The sequence below is a fragment of the Narcine bancroftii genome, chromosome 13 (assembly GCF_036971445.1).
Source record: "Narcine bancroftii isolate sNarBan1 chromosome 13, sNarBan1.hap1, whole genome shotgun sequence".
Lineage (NCBI taxonomy): Eukaryota > Metazoa > Chordata > Chondrichthyes > Torpediniformes > Narcinidae > Narcine > Narcine bancroftii.
The window spans coordinates 85,275,508-85,293,129 of record NC_091481.1 but is presented as its reverse complement, the minus strand read 5'-3'; the positions used below and the strand labels follow the sequence as shown (position 1 = coordinate 85,293,129).

The following is a 17,622-nucleotide window of genomic DNA, read 5'->3' as shown; positions in this document are numbered from 1 at the left end:
CGGTGTCTGAAGAAAGCAGCCTCTATCCTCAAGGACCCCCCCCCCCCACCGCCACCACCCAAGCCATTCGCACTGCTGCCATCGGGGAGGACGAACGGGAGCTTGAAGATGAGCCCTCAGCGGCACAAGGACAGGTTCTTCCCCTCTGCCACCAGATGTCTACAGACACTGCCTTACCCTGACTTTTGCTTGCACAGTTTTTTTTTTGTAAGGTTCTTCTTTTTTATTTAAATGTTTACCCTGTGATGCTGCCACAAGACAATGAATTTCATGACTTGTTCATGACAATAAATTCTGATGCCTCAGGAATTTGGTTTGACATCAGAAACTCGGGCAAACTCAGGGTAACATATTGACACAGAGAATCAGTTAACTGGTGGCAAATTTCTCCAGATGTGTGGTGGAAAGTGTGCAAACCAGCTGCATCAGGGTCTGGGACAGGAACACCAAGACCCCAATTCCCTGTAAAAGGTAGTAGACACTGGCCACAACGATCAGAACAAAAGATCAATCAGGGGAGGGCGGGGTACATGTTTGGAAACAAAAGGTGCTTGGGTCCCTGGACACGCCAAGCGGCCGATCAGTCCGCTTTCGGAGTCGAGTCCCCCTGCTGCAAACGTGGCCCCTTCTTGTCGGGTCCATCCCGGGCGCGGAGCCCCGCTGCTGCCAGCCCCGGCCAGGCTCACCACCCTGCGCAAGATAGGAAACCTCCAGGCTGAACAGCTCCCCGTAGGTTGGCATTCCCCTCACTCCACGAGAACAGGAATCTGCCGTCCTGACCAATTCCCCACCTAGTTTTCATCAACCGTGTTTGTTCCCCTCAATTCCTAGATTTATTTACTGGCTCTCAAAAGTTTTATTTTTGCTTCGTTTCCCCAGGTTTCAGCATTTTGGTGCGTTTTTACTGATCTCCAGACCTTCAGTTTATTTTGCTCTCTGAAATTCTGTGTTTCCGGGCAGGGAAGGGTTAGATCGTTGAGTAGGTTTATGTGGGGTCAGCACAGCATTGTGGGCTGAAGGGCCTGTATCGTGCTCTAAAGTTCTGTGTTAAAATTTCTCTCTTTGACCAAGCTTTTAGGTTGTATCGTGTAAAGTTGTAAAAACCCGATGCTGGAGAAACTCAGCAGAACAAACAGTGTCCTTTATGGAGCAAAGATGCAGAACCGACGTTTCGGGCTTGAGCCCTTCATCAAGATAAAAAGGTGCCATTATTGTCACATAATACAAGATTCTTTTCAGGGTGAAATTCTTTAACTTGTCTACTGTAAGGAAGACAGTCGCCACTCTGTCCAGCGCTCCTCAAATAAAATGTAAGCAAGCCGCCGAAATGTTAGTGATGGATCTTTGGACACTGTTTGACCTGCTGAGTTTCTCCAGCATTACCTTTTTACTTCAACCACGGTGTCTGCAGATTTCTTGTGTCTTTACAAAACTCTGTGACATTTCTTTGAGGGATGCCCACCCTGAAAAAGTTCTCCCTTGCTCATACCTTGTTGAACAGCTCAAGCCCTCAACATTGGTTCTGTGTCTTTATCTTTGCTACATAAAGGGGGACACTGTTTGACCTGCTGAGTTTCTCCAGCATCGTGCTTTTACAAGCTTGCCAGCTTGTCCTGTTCCAGTCCCAGCTGCTACTGCTGAACTGTAGAACTGAATTCTCTCTCTTTCTCAGAGAAAGCCACATGACTATCTTAGAACAGCCAACTGCACTGAGACAGACTGTGGCTCCGGACCTAATCTTCCGAGTTCGTTCATCTTTTCCTATCCAAAACTATAATCCATTATTCCACAGCGTGTCCAATTAACACCTACTTGTGAAGTCCTTATAGACATTCGTCAAAGTTTTTGCAAAGGCACCCGGAGCCTGGACTGTCTGGCTTGAGCAGAGCTCTGGCATTTTAAATGAGATCTATTCTGAAGTGTATATGTGACCTACACTAAAAAAAACCTGCCACGATTTATCTTATTTTAAAACATACAATATAAAATATAACATAATCTGTCCTAGCCAACCATGAAATTTATTATTTTTTTTCTTTTCTCTTCCTTTACACTTTTTTTTTCTTTTTGTGGCATCTTCTGTGTTAATTTGTGGTTAGAAACACGAAGTCAGCAGATGCTGCAATGGTAGTAAAAACACACAGAACTGCTGGAAGAAGTCAGCCGGTCCATAGGAGGGAAAGATATATGACCAACGTACAGCGTATCAAGGTACCTTGAAGAAGGGCTCAGGCAAGAAATGTCGGTCAGATATCTTTACCTCCTATGGACGCTGCAAGACCGGCTGACTTCCTTCAGTACTTTTGTCTGTTTAAATTGTGGTTAGCATGTCTTATGTAACCAGGAAGTTCAGGGTCAAGTTTATTGTAACATTATACGTGTGGCAGTGGAAATGGTCCTGTGAATACTCCAGGAAGAGAATTCTAACGTACGTGCAGCCATGGAAATAAAAGAGCAAAAGCAAAGTTACAGATTATAGAGCTACAATTCCGGTTATCCATAGCAGTGTGATTGTAGGGTTCCCGATAGCTGTCGGGAACAAACTGTCTTCAGAGTGAAGCATGAAAGTCTGCAGGCGCTGTGATTGCAGTAAAAACGCATAGTTAAATGCTGGAGGAACCCAGCTGGTCTCGCAGCATCCACAGGAGGTAAAGATGTATTACTGACGCTTCGGGCCTGATCCCTTCTTCAGGGTATGACTGAAAAGCAGGCAGGTGCCTGAAAAATGAGCTGGGGAGAAGGGGGAGGAGCACAGGCCAACGGACCAGCCCTTTTATTCAGCCCCTTACCTGCTCTTTCCTCACACCTTGAAGAAGGGCTCAGGCCCGAAATGTTGGTCATACATCTTTAGCTCCTCTGCACGCTGCGAGACGGGTTGAGTTCCTCCAGCTTTTCTGCATTTTTGCTATACACACAGGATCCGCAGGCTTTTGCTTTTCACCCCACTTCCTGCCTGTCCTGATTTTGAGGCTCCTATACCTCCTTATTGATGGTAGTGGGGTCAAGGAGACTGTGTTTTAGATGGAAAGGGTCATCAGTAATTCATTGAGCCTTATTTAAACAATGCTCCCAGTATGTTTCGGTCACCTAACTACAGGAAATATATCAATTAGAATTAAAACGTGCAGAGGAGATTTACTAGGATGTTTCCGAGACTCCAAGAAATGGGAAAGGTTATTCCCTGAGGGCAGAAGAATGAAAGGATTATGAGGGGGACGGTCAGAGTAAATGTGGGTCGGCTTTCTCCGCTGAGGTACAAACCAGAGGACATGGGGTAAGGGTAAAAGGGGAAAAGTTTAGGAGGAACTTCTTCACACAGAGAGCGGTGGGAGTGTGGAACAAGCTACCAGCTGAAGTGATAAATGTGGGCTCAATATTAACATTTAAGAAGAATTTGGAAAGGAACATGGATAGGAGGGTTATGGAGGGCTGTGAAATGGGTGCATGCCAGAAGGACTAGGCAGAAAAATAGCTCAGACTAGAGGGGCCAAAGGGCCTGTTTTTATCCTATAATATTTTATGGCTCTATGGTTCTGAATGTTGTCAATAGAGGAAAGGGACACTCCAGTGATCTTCTCGGCCGTTTAGAGGATCCTCTGATTTGACTGATGCAACCTGACAGGATACGCTCCTGTAAAATGTTGTCAAGATGGGGGTTGGTAGCCTGGAAGTGTAGGCACTGCTGTACCTTCCTGATTAATGAGGTGCTGTTGTAAGTCCAGAATGGATCATCCCTTATCTGCACACCCAGAAACTTAGTGCTCCCCAAGTCAAGTCAAGTTTATTGTCATCTGATTGTACAAGTTCAACCTGTCGAAAAAACGGTCCTCGGTGCAAAACACGCAGACACACAACCAGGCATACCCCACATGCAGGCACACAATACTTATGCAGGAGAAGTATTTCATCTATACAAATAAATATTGCTTCATGAATGTGAGAGACTCGGAGGGTCAGTGTGAGCGGTTCCTTGGGTCGTTCAGCGTTCTCACTGACCGTGGGAAGAAGCTGTTCCTCAGCCTGGTGGTGCCGGCTCTGATCCTCCTGGATCTCTTCCCTGACGCTTTTGAGTGCCTTCTTCAGACAATGTGGGAGTGACCCTCCCACTCATCCTTACAATGTGGTCAGATAACCGGAATTTAAAAAGGTGCATTGGATAAATGCACAGAAATGGTGGAGAAACTCAGCAGGTCACACAGCAGCCGTAGGAAGTAGGAGGCAGTTGACGTTTTGTCAGGAATGACGAATGACGGAGGAATTTCCGAATCAGGATAGTGGTTGAAGAGAAGGGGCTGCAATTGAAGGGAATAATGCTTTTCTCTTTGCTCTTGGGAATTATTCACGGCCCATTAAATCAGATCAGACTGGGTAATCGCATTTCCTGCCATTACTGCAAGGTCTGAATCTTTCAATAAGCATTTTAAGTGTTTTATTCCTCTGTGTCCATCTCAATTGCTGTAATTGATGAGGAACAGGGACATTTCCGGCTTGAAATGGCAAACTGACGAAGGTTTGTTTGTTCCTTGTCTTTCGATGTGTATTTTTTGGCTTTTCTTTCCCCACAACTTCACCAAGTCCCGGGCCTTTAATCCTCACCCGATGCACAGATCAGATTCTTAGCTCAAAGTGCCTGTGGAAATTAGCCTTTGCCGCATTCCTCCTTCTCTTTCCCCGCCCTGAGGATCTGTCCTGGACCCTCCATGTTGAGGCAGTCGTGAAGGAGGCTCACCAGCGGCTAGACTTTGCGAGGTGTCTGAGGAGATTCGGTATGTCACCGAAGACTCTCCTAAGCTTCTACAGGTGTGCTGTGGAGAGCCTTCTGGCTGGTTGCATCGCTCTCAGATCAAGAATAAACTCCAGAGAGATGTTAACTTGGCCTGCGACATCACACTCAACTGTCTTATGTTTTGAATATTTTATTTATAATTTTCCAAACTCTAACAGTGTCAACAATCCATAATAATTCTTGATAATAAAATCAAACTACATTTTCCAATTATATACAAGCTTCACCTTCGAGTCCAATTCTCCCCAACTCATTTCCCCCCCACCTTATCCCAACTAATATATCCAGAGATAAAATTAAAAGGGCCGGAGCTACCGTAGCAGGCAGTGATGCAACCAGCCAGAATGCTCTCCACCTGTAGAAGTTTACGAGAGTCTTTGGTGACCTATCGAATCTGCTCAGACACCTCACGAAGTCTAGCTGCTGGCGAGCCTTCTTTCTGAATGCATCAACGTAGGTCAACAGATTTGCAGCATCTAAAGATTTATTTGATTTTCATATTCTGTTCACCCTGCCAATGATGGCCCCCCCCCAAAAAAAGTATTTATCCTGTGGCCTGGTTACCTCAGTATTATCTTGTCTTTGGATACCTGTTCACTTCTGTACATCCTACACCCTGTGTTTATCCTATTTATAATAATGAGTTCTTTGTCATACAAATAAGTCCAGTGCACATGTGCATTGAAATTCTCATGCTGCTGCCAAATCGATTCGTAAGATACACCGACAGCAATAGTATACAACAAATTACTCAAGTATAGAAAGATGGTCCCAGTGGAAATAAAATTGGATTGATGGAGGCACTGCCAGAGGCTATACTTCGTGAAGTATCTGAGGAGATTCGATATGTCACCAAAGACTCTCGAAAACATTGACAGGTGGACTGAGGAGAGCATTCTGGCTGGTTGCATCCGTTACAGAGGCGCCAACTCCCAGGACAAGAATAAACTCCAGGGGGTCGTTAACTCGGTCTGAGACATCACGGGCACCGGACTTCACTCCATCGAGGACATCGACATATCTTAAAAAACAGCCACTCTCCTCAAGGACCCCCACCCCCACCCAGGCCGTGCCCTCTTCACTCTGCTACCATCGGGGAAAAGGTACAGGAGCCTGAAGGCGAGCATCCAGCGGCCCAAGGGCGGCTTCCTCCCCTCCGCCGTCAGATTCCCGAAGGATCAATGAACCACAGGCACGAGTAAAACTCGTCTGCATGGCTCTGTGGTCGAAGTGAAAACACAATGCTGGAGAAACTCAGCTGGTCGAACAGTGTATCTTCTTTCTTTTTTTCTTTGGCTTGGCTTGGCAGATGAAGATTTATGGAGGGCATAAACGCTACTTGAGTCCACGTCAGCTGCAGGCTCGTTGGTGGCTGACAAGTCCGATGCGGGACAGGCAGACACGGTTGCAGCGGTTGCAAGGGAAAATTGGTGGGTTGGGGTTGGGTGTTGGGTTTTTTCTCTTTTGCCTTTTGTCAGTGAGGTGGGCTCTGCGGTCTTCTTCAAAAGGAGGTTGCTGCCCGGCGAACTGTGAGGCACCAAGATGCACGGTTGGAGGCGTTTTCAGCCCACTGGCGGTGGTCAATGGGGCAGGCACCAAGGGATTTCTTTAGGCAGTCCTTGTACCTCTTCTTTGGTGCACCTCTGTCACGGTGGCCCGTGGAGAGCTCGCCCTAGAACACGATCTTGGGAAGGTGATGGTCCTCCATTTTGGAGACGTGACCTACCAAAGATAAAAGGCTTGAGCCCTTCGTCAAGGTACGGAAAAATATTCGACACCCTAAGTCACTTTTATTTTATTTTGGGCAGCACGGTTAACGTAGCGGTTGGCGCAATGCTGTCGCAAGGCCAGCAATCGGGACGGAGGTTCGAATGCCGCGCTGTCCGTGAGGAGTTTGCACGATCTCCCCATCTCTGCAGGTTAATTGGGTGAATTAAGAAGGGTCTGTTATCGTGCTGTACGTCTAAATTAATTGTTTGTAATACTGGTGCTGCAAAACCACGAATTTCAGGTCAATAAATTCTGAGAGCAACAGGCATGGTGGGTGAGCTTGCAGATTGATTGACAGGCAGAACGTGCGTCATGGAAGGGGGCGGGTCCAAACCTTGCTGGACACCCGTTTGAAAGGAGGGCTGGGTCGACGGGCTCAGCGCCCGCTCGCAGCTTGATTGACACCGGTCCGGAGGGCCCGTACGTCACGGAAAGAGGGGCGGGCTCGCTGGTTGATTGACACCGGTCCGGAGGGCCCGGACGTCACGGAAAGAGGGGCGGGCTCGCAGGGTGATTGACACCGGCGGACGTCACGGAATGAGGGCGGGCTCGCAGCGCCGAGGGCCCGGACGTCACGGAAAGAGGGGCGGGCTCGCAGGGTGATTGACACCGGCGGACGTCACGGAATGAGGGCGGGCTCGCAGCGCCGAGGGCCCGGACGTCACAAAGAGGGGCGGGCTCGCAGGGTGATGGACACCGGTCCGTCATGGAAAGGGGCAGGCTCCCGCGTTGACGGACAGCCGCCTGAAAGGTGGGCGTCCGGTGACGGGTCGCGAGCGGGGGCTCCGCCCGCGATCTCGAAATGCGCGGAGGGCCCGGCGAGGGGGGCCGCGGGGGACCGTCCGCCTGAGGAGCGGCGGCGATGCCCGCACGGGGGGCTCGATGAAAAGCCCCGAGAGCGCGGCGGCGCCGGGCGCGGAGCGGGAGGCGGAGGTCGGCCGCGGCCTGAGAGAGGCGACGGGCCGACTGCGGCTGAGGGAGGCGGGCCCGGGGCCGGCGGCGCTGCGGCCCCGTCCCGAGGCCCCGGCCTCCGCCCGCCTGTCCGTGCCGCGGCTGATCGTCACCCAGGACGAGTCGCTGGGCGCGGCCGAGGACGAGGAGTCGCCGTCGTCCGACAGCGGCTGCGGGGGCTCCCCGGCCCCGTCGCTGCTGCTCCGCAAACTGTCCGGCTCCTCGGCCTCGTCCGCCGCGCTCTCCTCCTCCTCCTTCGACGAGTCCGAGGACGACTTCAGCCCCTGCAGCGACGCCGAGAGCCAGCAGCCGCGCTACCTGGGTCTGGAGGACGGCCTGGGGGTGAGTGAGGGGCTGTGGGGGGGGGGAGCGGGGGGGGGCTGGGGGGGGGAAGAGCGGGGGGCTGGGGGGGAGAGAAGGGGGGGGCTGGGGGGGAGAGAGGGGGGGGCTGGGGGGGAGAGAGGGGGGGGGCTGAGGGGGGCTGTGGGGGGGGAGAGCGGGGGGGGCTGGGGGGGGGAAGAGCGGGGGGCTGGGGGGGAGAGAAGGGGGGGGCTGGGGGGGAGAGAGGGGGGGGGCTGAGGGGGGCTGAGGGGGGCTGTGGGGGGGGAGAGCGGGGGGGGCTGGGGGGGAGAGAGCGGGGGGGGCTGAGGGGGAGAGAGGGGGGGGGGCTGAGGGGGGCTGAGGGGGGCTGTGGGGGGGGAGAGCGGGGGGGGCTGGGGGGGGGAGAGAGGGGGGGGGGCTGAGGGGGAGAGAGGGGGGGGGGCTGAGGGGGAGAGAGGGGGGGGGGCTGAGGGGGAGAGAGGGGGGGGGGCTGAGGGGGGCTGTGGGGGGGGAGAGCGGGGGGGGCTGGGGGGGAGAGAGCGGGGGGGGCTGGGGGGGCTGTGGGGGGGGGCTGAGGGGGAGAGAGCGGGGGGGGCTGGGGGGGAGAGAGCGGGGGGGGGCTGAGGGGGGCTGTGGGGGGGGGCTGAGGGGGGCTGTGGGGGGGAGAGCGGGGGGGGATGGGGGGGAGAGAGCGGGGGGGCTGGGGGGGCTGTGGGGGGGGGGCTGAGGGGGGCTGTGGGGGGGGCTGAGGGGGGCTGTGGGGGGGGGCTGAGGGGGGAGAGCAGGTGGGGTGAGAGTGAGGGGCTGGAGGTACAGGAAAGAGATTGGGGCAGAGGGTGAGGTTGACGGCAAGCTGGAGACCAGTGGGATTTTGGCCCTCTATCCTTGGCATCTTCAGATACTTTGCCTCTGTAATGGAGCATTTCCCGAGCCCAGTCAAGAGCTGGCAGCCAATCTGTGCTCAGCCAGATTCCACTGGTGTTGGCTGCTCGCCCAACTGTGTCATTGGAGGGATACATTTAGCTGCGAGACTCCCTTTCTTCCATCTGATCCCCATCTCTCTTAAAATGGGGAATTGGGACCTCGTTCTCCACCAGGGAAACCAGATCTCTGCTGTCTAGTCTGAGGGAGGGCACCCCAGACAGTGTTGCACTCCCATAATATTTCTGTTTAGACGACTGGATTTGGTGTAGCAATGGAATCACCGTCCCTGATTTTGCATAAATGTGCTGCCAATTTAAACCAGAGCTGCATAGTGTTCAGGAAGGCAGATGAAAAGGGAGTGCTGTGCCTGCAGCTGAGGGGAAGGGAAGAAATGGAAAAGGTGACATGCCTACACCCTGGCTCTCAGTGGCTGAAGGAAGGGGAATGGCTAAGGAGGGTAATGTGTCCGCACTTCATAGCGGTTTCAAGGTTGGTTTCTGGCACCTAACTGGGATTTGGTGTCCTTCAGATAAGTGTTACGTGTCCACAATGAAGTCTAATGTCCGTGATAGTGAAGCTGACATGACTGTTGGGGTCAGCATCCATAATGTTGTATTAGGTTTGTACCCTTGGAGCTTGCTCGTCATAAGTTTTTTTTCCCACATTTTTAAAAATGAAATCATTGATTCTCCGATCTCTAGGTTTATTTTCTGATTACAATCTATAGTTTTCTGGATTTTATTCTTTCAATTTTTTACCAAGCATCTTGGACACTGGAGAGTGTATGTTTTCTGATTTAAGTTCCAAACTAAGTAACAGTTTGGGCACTAAAACAAAATCAATTGGGTGCTCATGTCTGCTGCCGGCAATGTAATTATTGGGGATCTGATGCTTAGCTTGCCATGTACAGCTTCTTCAGAGTTGTGCCTATGGCTCAGGTGAGATACAGTTGCACAAATATTTTCATTCTGTGGTAAAGTCCAAGAGTTGTGGTAAAGACCAAATACTCAGAGGATGGGGTTTTATTTCCGTTAATCTTTGGGCTTGTATTGCAGAGAGGAATGGTCTCAATAGTGGTGAGTGTATTACATTGAAACGTGATGGTATTTTTAAACCTATCTCTGCTGCCATTTGCTGCTGTAGCTAGGACTCTTGTTGAAACAACTCAGTGAGTGTTGTACAATGTAAACCACCATGCTGAGTTGCTCTGTCTTGTAGTGCATTGAAGCCGTACCTAATTATGACATAGAATGTGTTAAATGCCCTTAATGTTTCAGATTCCACCATCCATGGCAAGACTCCAGACACTCACAACCCTGTGCAAAAAAAAAAAAAATTTCCTGATGACTCCCCTGAACTTCCCTCCCTTCACTATGTACATGGCCTTTGGTGTTTGCTATTCCTGCCCTGGAAAATTGGCACCGACTGTCTACCCTATTTATGCCTCTCCCAATCTTGTAGACCTCTATTAAGTTTCCACTCATCCTTCTTTGCTCCAAAAAGTCCCAGCTCTGCTAACCTTGTCTCGTATGACTTATTTTACAATTCAGGCAACATCCTGATAAATCTCCCCTGCACCCTCTCCAGAGGTTCCACATCCTTCCTGTAATGAGGTGACCATAACTGAACACAATGCTCTAAGCGTTCCAAGCCTGATGCATTTGGATACACAGATTAGTGATCAGGGCCATTAATTTTTGCCCTTGTCTAACTTTAACTCACTGGAATTTAGAAGAATGAGAAGGAATCCTATCGAAATATATAAAATTATGAAAGGCATAGATAAGATAAAGGTTGGTAAGTTGTTTTCATTGGTGGGGGAGACTATAACTAGGGGACGTGGCCTCAAGTTTTAGGGCGGAGATGAGGGGGAATCTGCTTTTCCCAGAGCGTGGTGAATCTATGGAACTTGCTGCCCATTGAAGTCGTGGAAGTGACCTCAGTAAATATATTTAAGACAAGGTTGGATAGGTTTTTACTTAGTAAGGGAATTAAGGGATATGGGTAGGAGGAAGGCAGGTTGGTGGAGATGAGCCTATCATCAGACCAGCCATTATCTCATTGGAATGGTGGAGCAGGATTGATGGGCTGGATGGCCGACTCCTGCTCCCATTTCTAATGTGAACTGAAAACATTGGCTGCTCGACTCTGATGGATCAAACCACCAACTGAAATTTGATCAGTCGCGCTAAATGTCTTGCTCTCCTGGCTAATTACAGTGCTCATGTTGCAACTTGAGCTGATCCAACGTCAACTTCGTGTCTTGTATCTTGCATTGTTATTTCACATATGCCTATGGTCATTGACCCCCCCTGTGGGACCGACTCCGGAGATTGTCCTTTATTGGTCCACCATCATGCTGTAAGTCAGAGAATTTCCCCTCCTGAATTTACTAATTTCAATATAAATCATCTATCCTCAAGGACCCCCCCCCACCTACCAGGCACGAGGGCAGTTTTGCAGTTTTTGACCCTCTGCCATCAGATTTGTGAATGATTCTTGCATTTTGGTCAGTTTCTGAATCCCATTTCCAAGGTTTAAGTGAGCAGCTTGTTGCCATGTTGGTGCGGGGTTTTGTGTTTGGCTTTTGGTCACGAGGTTGTGGTTCTGGAGGCTTCAGTGGGCTGACAACCTGCACTGAGGGAATGAGTCATCCTTTACATTCTTGATGTCCAGGCCTGAGCACCCAACCAGCATCAACTTGCAGACAGAACTTTCATTTTGACGTTAGTTTGCTCAACCTTGTTTGTAAAATCGCTGGAGTTTTAACACAAGAACATAAGCAGGAGTTGGCCATCCAACTCTGCCATTCAGTGAGATGATCAGCTCATCTCCACCTACCTGCCTTTTCCCCATATTTCTTAATTCCCCTACTTGGTAAAAATCTATCCAACCTTGTCTTAAATATATTTACTGAGGTCGCCTCCACTGTTTCAATGGGCAGTGAATTCCACAGATTTACCACCCTCTGGGAAAAGCAGTTCCTCCTCATCTTCATCCTAAATGTACTACCCTTGATCTTGAGGCTATGTCCCCTTGTTCTAGGCTCCCTCACCAATGGAAAGAACTTGCTAGGACTCTATCCTATCTAAATCTTATATTTTTCTATAAGATCCCCTCTAATTCTTCTAAATTCCAGTGAGTATAGTCCCAGACGACTTGATCTCTCCTCATGGGCTAATCTCTTCCCCTCATCTCTGGAATCAACATGGTGAACCTCCTCTGCACCGCCTCCAAAGCCAGTTCAGGTTTCCTTCCTCAAGTAAGGAGACCAGAACTGCCCACAGTTCCCCTGATGCGGCCTCACCAGGACCTTGTCCAGTTGCTGCAGAACCCCCCCTGCTCCTAAATTCAACCCCTCCAGCAATGAGGGCCAACATTCCATTGACCTTCTTGATGCCCTGTGCAAACAATTGTGGCTGTATTTTGAAGATCCTTCCATTGACTGTGGAGTGTTGTCTGGAATATCCTGAAGATATGTTGTGTGTGTGTGTGTGTATGCATCTGACTGTGACTGGCAGAGGGGAATTGTGCATGTGTGTTTTGCCTGTTCTGTAGGGATTAATATCCATTTCGTGCAGAAGGCAAAAACATCTCACAAAACATAATTCTAGTTAATTGCTTGGGTTGGGTTTTAAATTCAGCCACAACAGATTGCAAAGTAGTATTTATGTAGAAATCTGACTCACAGCAATGGGATCAGAGGACCTCGTGTCGCTCTCCATTAAAGTTGCAACATTTTGTGATAGCCCACTCTGAGATCGGTGGAGTTGTGTATGTTTGGTCATCTCACCCAGCTCAGTAACAGAGACAGAGAAAAATGTCTCAGGTGGATAGGCTCTTCCCTCACCACAGTCTGGGACCCCAAACAGGCCTTCAAGTGAAGCAACTCGGCTTTTCCGCAGGATTGATTTACTGCATCCGTGCTCTCTTTGTGGCCTTCTCTATAGTGGAGAGACTGGGTGCAGACTGGGAGATCACTTCGCTGAGAACCTTTGCTCTGTCCGCACCAATGACAGAGACCTCCCAGTAGCTAACCATTTCAGTTCTGTGTCACACTCCCATACTCGCAAGTCTGTCCATGACCGCGGATTGGAGGAGTGGCACCTGGTTTTCTGTCTGTGCACTTCAGCCGGATCGGATGGCAGTGGCATTGACTTTTCTGGTTTCTGCTAAACTGCTCTCCTCTTCCCCCTCTCCCTCCCCTTTCCAGTTCTCTTCCCTCCCTTTGCCTCATCATCCCTAATCCCCTCTGTCCCTGACTTCTCCACCTATCACCTACTGCCTTTGCGTTCAGCCCCCTACTCTTTGGTTTGGAAGCCTACCACAGTTTTCCATACTTTGAAGCCCTCAAGCCTGAAACGTCAGTTATGTGGTTTTTTTTTAAACCTTTGCTATATAAAGGACACTGTTTGACCTGCTGAGTTTCTCCAGCATTGTTTTTATATCAACCACAGTGTCTAAAGATTTTCAAGTTCTATTGTTGAGTACAGGATGTTTTGCTGAAGTTGTATATCAGTGAGGCTAACATTGGAGTATTGTGTGCAGTTTGGTCAGGGAAGATGTCAATAAGGTTGGAAGACTGCAGAGAAAATTTAAAGGATGTTGCCAGGACTTGAAAAGCTGAGTTGCAGGGAACGGTTGATTAGGTTAGGATTTTATTCCCTTGAGCATTGGAGAATGAGGGGATAATTGAGGAAAACAAAATTACTGAGTTTGAGTAAGGCAAGAACTAGGAGACATGGGTTAAGGGTGAAAGGAGAAATGTTTAAGGGGGAACCTTTTCACTGGGGGGGGGGGGATGGTGAGAGAGTCAGCAGAGGTGGTGGATGTGGGTTCGATTTCGTCATTGAAAAGAAGATTGGATGGGTTCCTGGCTGGGAGGAGTAAGGAGGGCTATGGTTTGGATGCATGGCACAAAACCAGTGGTTCTTGACCTTTTTTCCCCACTAATACACCACCTTAAGTAGCCCTTACTAACAACAGAGCACCTATGGCCGAAAAGGAATTACTTAAGATGATATGTGAGTGGAAAGAAAAAGGTTGAGAAGCACTGGACTAAACAGAATAAATAGTGGACCGGTTTCTGTGCCAGCTGATCCTGGTTCGAGGTGAAAGTGTATGATTTACTCAGCAGGTCGGAAGATGTATGGAGAGGAAATTGCTAATTACATGATATTTGGCACCTGTAGGTGAGTCTTTTGCATTATGAATACATAATGTATGGGTTGAATCAAATGTTTGTGGTTCACTATGATAAAGAGCTGCTGTGGTGTAACCAGCCTGCAGACATAAACACTGGGGTTCATATTCTCAGAAAAAGCTTCAGACATCTGGGTAATCACCGACTGATTTGCCTGGGGGGGGGTTTCAGTAAGGTCATTTTCTCTTTTGTCATGAGATGGTTCCAAGATTAAATACTTAATTTTACAGATTAAAAAAAAATTAACGGTGAGATCGAATGTACATTACTGAGAGGCCATGGTTTATTACAGGTGCATTGCTTTGAAGTCTGGGCTTCATTTGATTTAAAGTTAAAATTTATTATGGCTTTAATCCTGAAGCCCCTGCTGCCCCAATGACATCCAATTAATCGGCAATCCCCAGTACGTTATGAACGAGTGGGAGGATGCCCACACGGACGTGGGGAGAATGTACAAACTCCACACAGGATGGGGATCAAGCCCTGGTCACCATCGCTCTATGACAGCGTTGCACTAGCCGCACCAAAGAAATAATGGTGTTGCTGCTTCGGAGAATGCCTGAAGCTCAGACGCTGAGAAAAGATTTGGGGTCCTGCCCCCACCACTGGTGATCTCCACTCTGTGAGAGCACAGAAAATGTGACACTAAACACATAGGGACATTACCTTGACACAGACTTGTGTTGACACATCAAAGTATTTGCCTCAACCATAAGCAATGACCCAATTCCATGTGATCCTGCCAAATCCCTTGTTCGTTTCCAGTAATTGGGTGCACATTTGCTTGCCACAACCTTCTAAATAGCCACGTTCTGCTCCATTTCCCTGACTGTAATGTCCATCTCTGCGGGCATGTTTATCTTCTAGAATTTGCTGTTTATTCTCCATAGGAACATTTAGAACCATAGGACATTGCAGCACAGAAACAGGGCCTTTCTAGTCTGTGGCAAACCATTTTTCTGCCTGGTCCCACTGATCTGCATTCAGTCTATAAGCCCTCCACATCTCTCCCATCCATGTACCTGTCCAACTTCTCACCACTTCAGCTGGCAGCTAGTTCCACAGTCCCACCACTCTCTGTGTGAAGAAGTTCCCCCTAAACATTTTTCCTTTCACCCATAGCCCATGTTCTCTGGTTTGTATCTCATCTCCCCTCAGTGGAAAAAACCGACCTACATTTACTTTGTCTGCCCCCTCATAATTTTAAATACCTCTATCAAATCTCCCCTCAATCTTCTATGCTTCGGGGGAAAAAAGTCTTCACCAGTTTAACCTTTCCCTGTAACTCAGTTCTTGAAGGCTGGGCAACATCCTAGTAAATCTTCTCTGCACTCTTTCAGACTTATTGATATCGTTCCTGTAGTTGGGTGACCAAAACTGCACACAATCCTCCAAATTTGGCTTCACCAGTGTCTTGTACAACTTTAACCATAACATCCCAACTCCTGTACTTGAATTGATGAAGGCCATAATGTCAAAAGCTATCTTTACAACCCTATCTATCTGTGACGCCAATTCAGGGAATTGTGTATCTGTGTTCCCACATTCTTCTGTTCTGCCGCACTCCTCAGTGCCCGACCATTTACAGTGTATGTCCTTTCTTGGTTTGTCCTTCCAAATTACATGTACTGTTTTCTATTGAGATATTGGGCTTGGCCTGTGAGGGAAAACAATAAAATTTTGGAAGCCGTTCAGAAAGAAGATAATTAGAAGTATTAATTCTATACCTTTGTTCACAAATAATGCTTGATCTGCATTTTTTTTAGTATTTTCTACAGAATTTGGCGTCTGGGACCCTTTTATTTAATTGAGGTACAATGTTTCACAGCCAAAATCTGATGATCATTGTTTATTACAACATTGCAGTGACTTTTACTGAGTTTGACTTGATGTGGTAAAACCCTCGGTATCTGGCACCTATGGGGATTGGTAGATATCGGATAAGTGTATTTTCTGGTTGCTTGAGTCTTTGTGCAGTGTGGATTGGTGAACTGACTGCTGGGGGGGGGCACCAGTTTTGAACTTTTGTATTTTTTTTTACCTATTTATTTTCCAAGTCTCGTTTGCCAGTTGCTTGAATTCTGCATAATGGGCATTTTAAATAGACAATGGTTATAAGAGTGAAACTGGTAACGTTTCAGATCTTTGACCTGAAACGTTGACTCCCTGCTGTCGTTGCCTTACCTGCTGATTGTATCCAGCATTTAGTTTTCTCTCAAGCACTTTTGAATGGCCTCCATGCTAGTTAGTATGTTATTACAATGCATTGGATAGAAGAACCAACGTGAACTCTTGTCTTTGTATCCAAAGCCCTCCAAATTGGTGTGGTAGGGGAGGCGGATTCAAGATCGACTAGTTTTCAGATATCAGATTTATTGTCAAGAGTACGTACATGACATCACGTACAACCCTGAGATTTTATTTCCTACGGGTGAGGCAGAATCACCACTTATTGCTAGCGCAAAAAAACTGTACTCAACATGCACATGTAATCAAAAAAAAGAAATGTAAACAACTGTGCAATACAGAGAGGAAAAAACCAAAAAATTGCAAAAGTAACGAGTCCTTCATTGAGTTTGTTATTGAGGAGTCTGATGGTGAAGGGGTAGCCGTTGTTTCTGAACCTGGTGGTACGAGTCTTATGGCACCTATACCCCTTTCCTGATGGTAGCATTGAGAACAGAGCACGTGCTGGGTGGATCCTTGATGATCGCTGCTGCTCTCCGACAGCAGTGTTCCCTGTGATGTCCTGGGTTGTATTCACTACCTTTAGTGGGACCCTACACTCAGGGGTATTGGTGTCCCCATACCAGACTGTGATGCAGCCAGTCAGCACAGCTCGTTTTATGAAATGCATTGCATGCAATTATAATACAATTAGGTATTCAAAACATACTGGGGGTTGTATGTCAATTGGGTGTAATTGGCCAGCACTGACTTGTGAGCCTGTTCCCGTGCCGTGTGTCTAATTTTTTTTCAAATTCGAGGTTAACATAGACATGTCGTATACAGTCATCTATTTCTGTATTATAATTCTATGAAATTCTTTCATGAAAAGTTAGTTCCAGAGGTAGACATCATTGGAATGTTATCAGTTAAAATTTGACACTGAGTGCTTCCTTCGAAAGGAGATTGTACCAAAATAGCGGAATCCGATTTTAAAAACACGAGCAGAAAGATTTATGGGAGTAAATCCAGAGTTTGGAGTGGATTTGGCTAAAGAAGTAAATTGGGAAGTGAAAATATGAAACAATATTTGCTATATTGTAAAGCAGTTAACCCTGAGCACTGCCTGTTTGAGTTGTATTTGGTGGATAAAAGGGCAAGAAAATTCCAAGATGAATGTCCGAAGCAATGCTTACCTATTTCTATGGATGCAAGTGTATATTTATATTATTTTATAGACATACAACACAGTAACAAAACCTGTGTAGACATGGGGAAAACAGACAGCACCAGATTCGAACCCAGGATGTTGATGCTGTAAGAATGTTGTGCTAAACCACTCTGCAATCCGGGTCATGTGTGACTAGATTAGTGTAGATGAGAATTTTCATTCAAATATTTGGAAACTGTATGGATTTTTGTGTTGAGGAGAGTGCTTTGGTCACTTCTGCACAACGTTTGAGAATTTGTTGTGGGGCGAGTTGGAGCACGAATGGCATTG

At 48.1% G+C, this 17,622-nt stretch overlaps 1 protein-coding gene across 1 annotated transcript in view; it reads left to right on the top strand.

Annotated features, from left to right (window-relative positions):
* The first annotated feature begins 7,353 nt into the window (after nt 1-7,353).
* itpkca (inositol-trisphosphate 3-kinase Ca) overlaps nt 7,354-17,622 on the top strand; it is a 52,000-nt gene continuing 41,731 nt past the window's right edge. Inside the window, exon 1 of the mRNA XM_069907684.1 lies at nt 7,354-7,849. Coding sequence (XP_069763785.1) covers nt 7,439-7,849 — 411 coding nt within the window. The 5' untranslated portion in view covers nt 7,354-7,438. The remainder of the gene's footprint in view (nt 7,850-17,622) is intronic.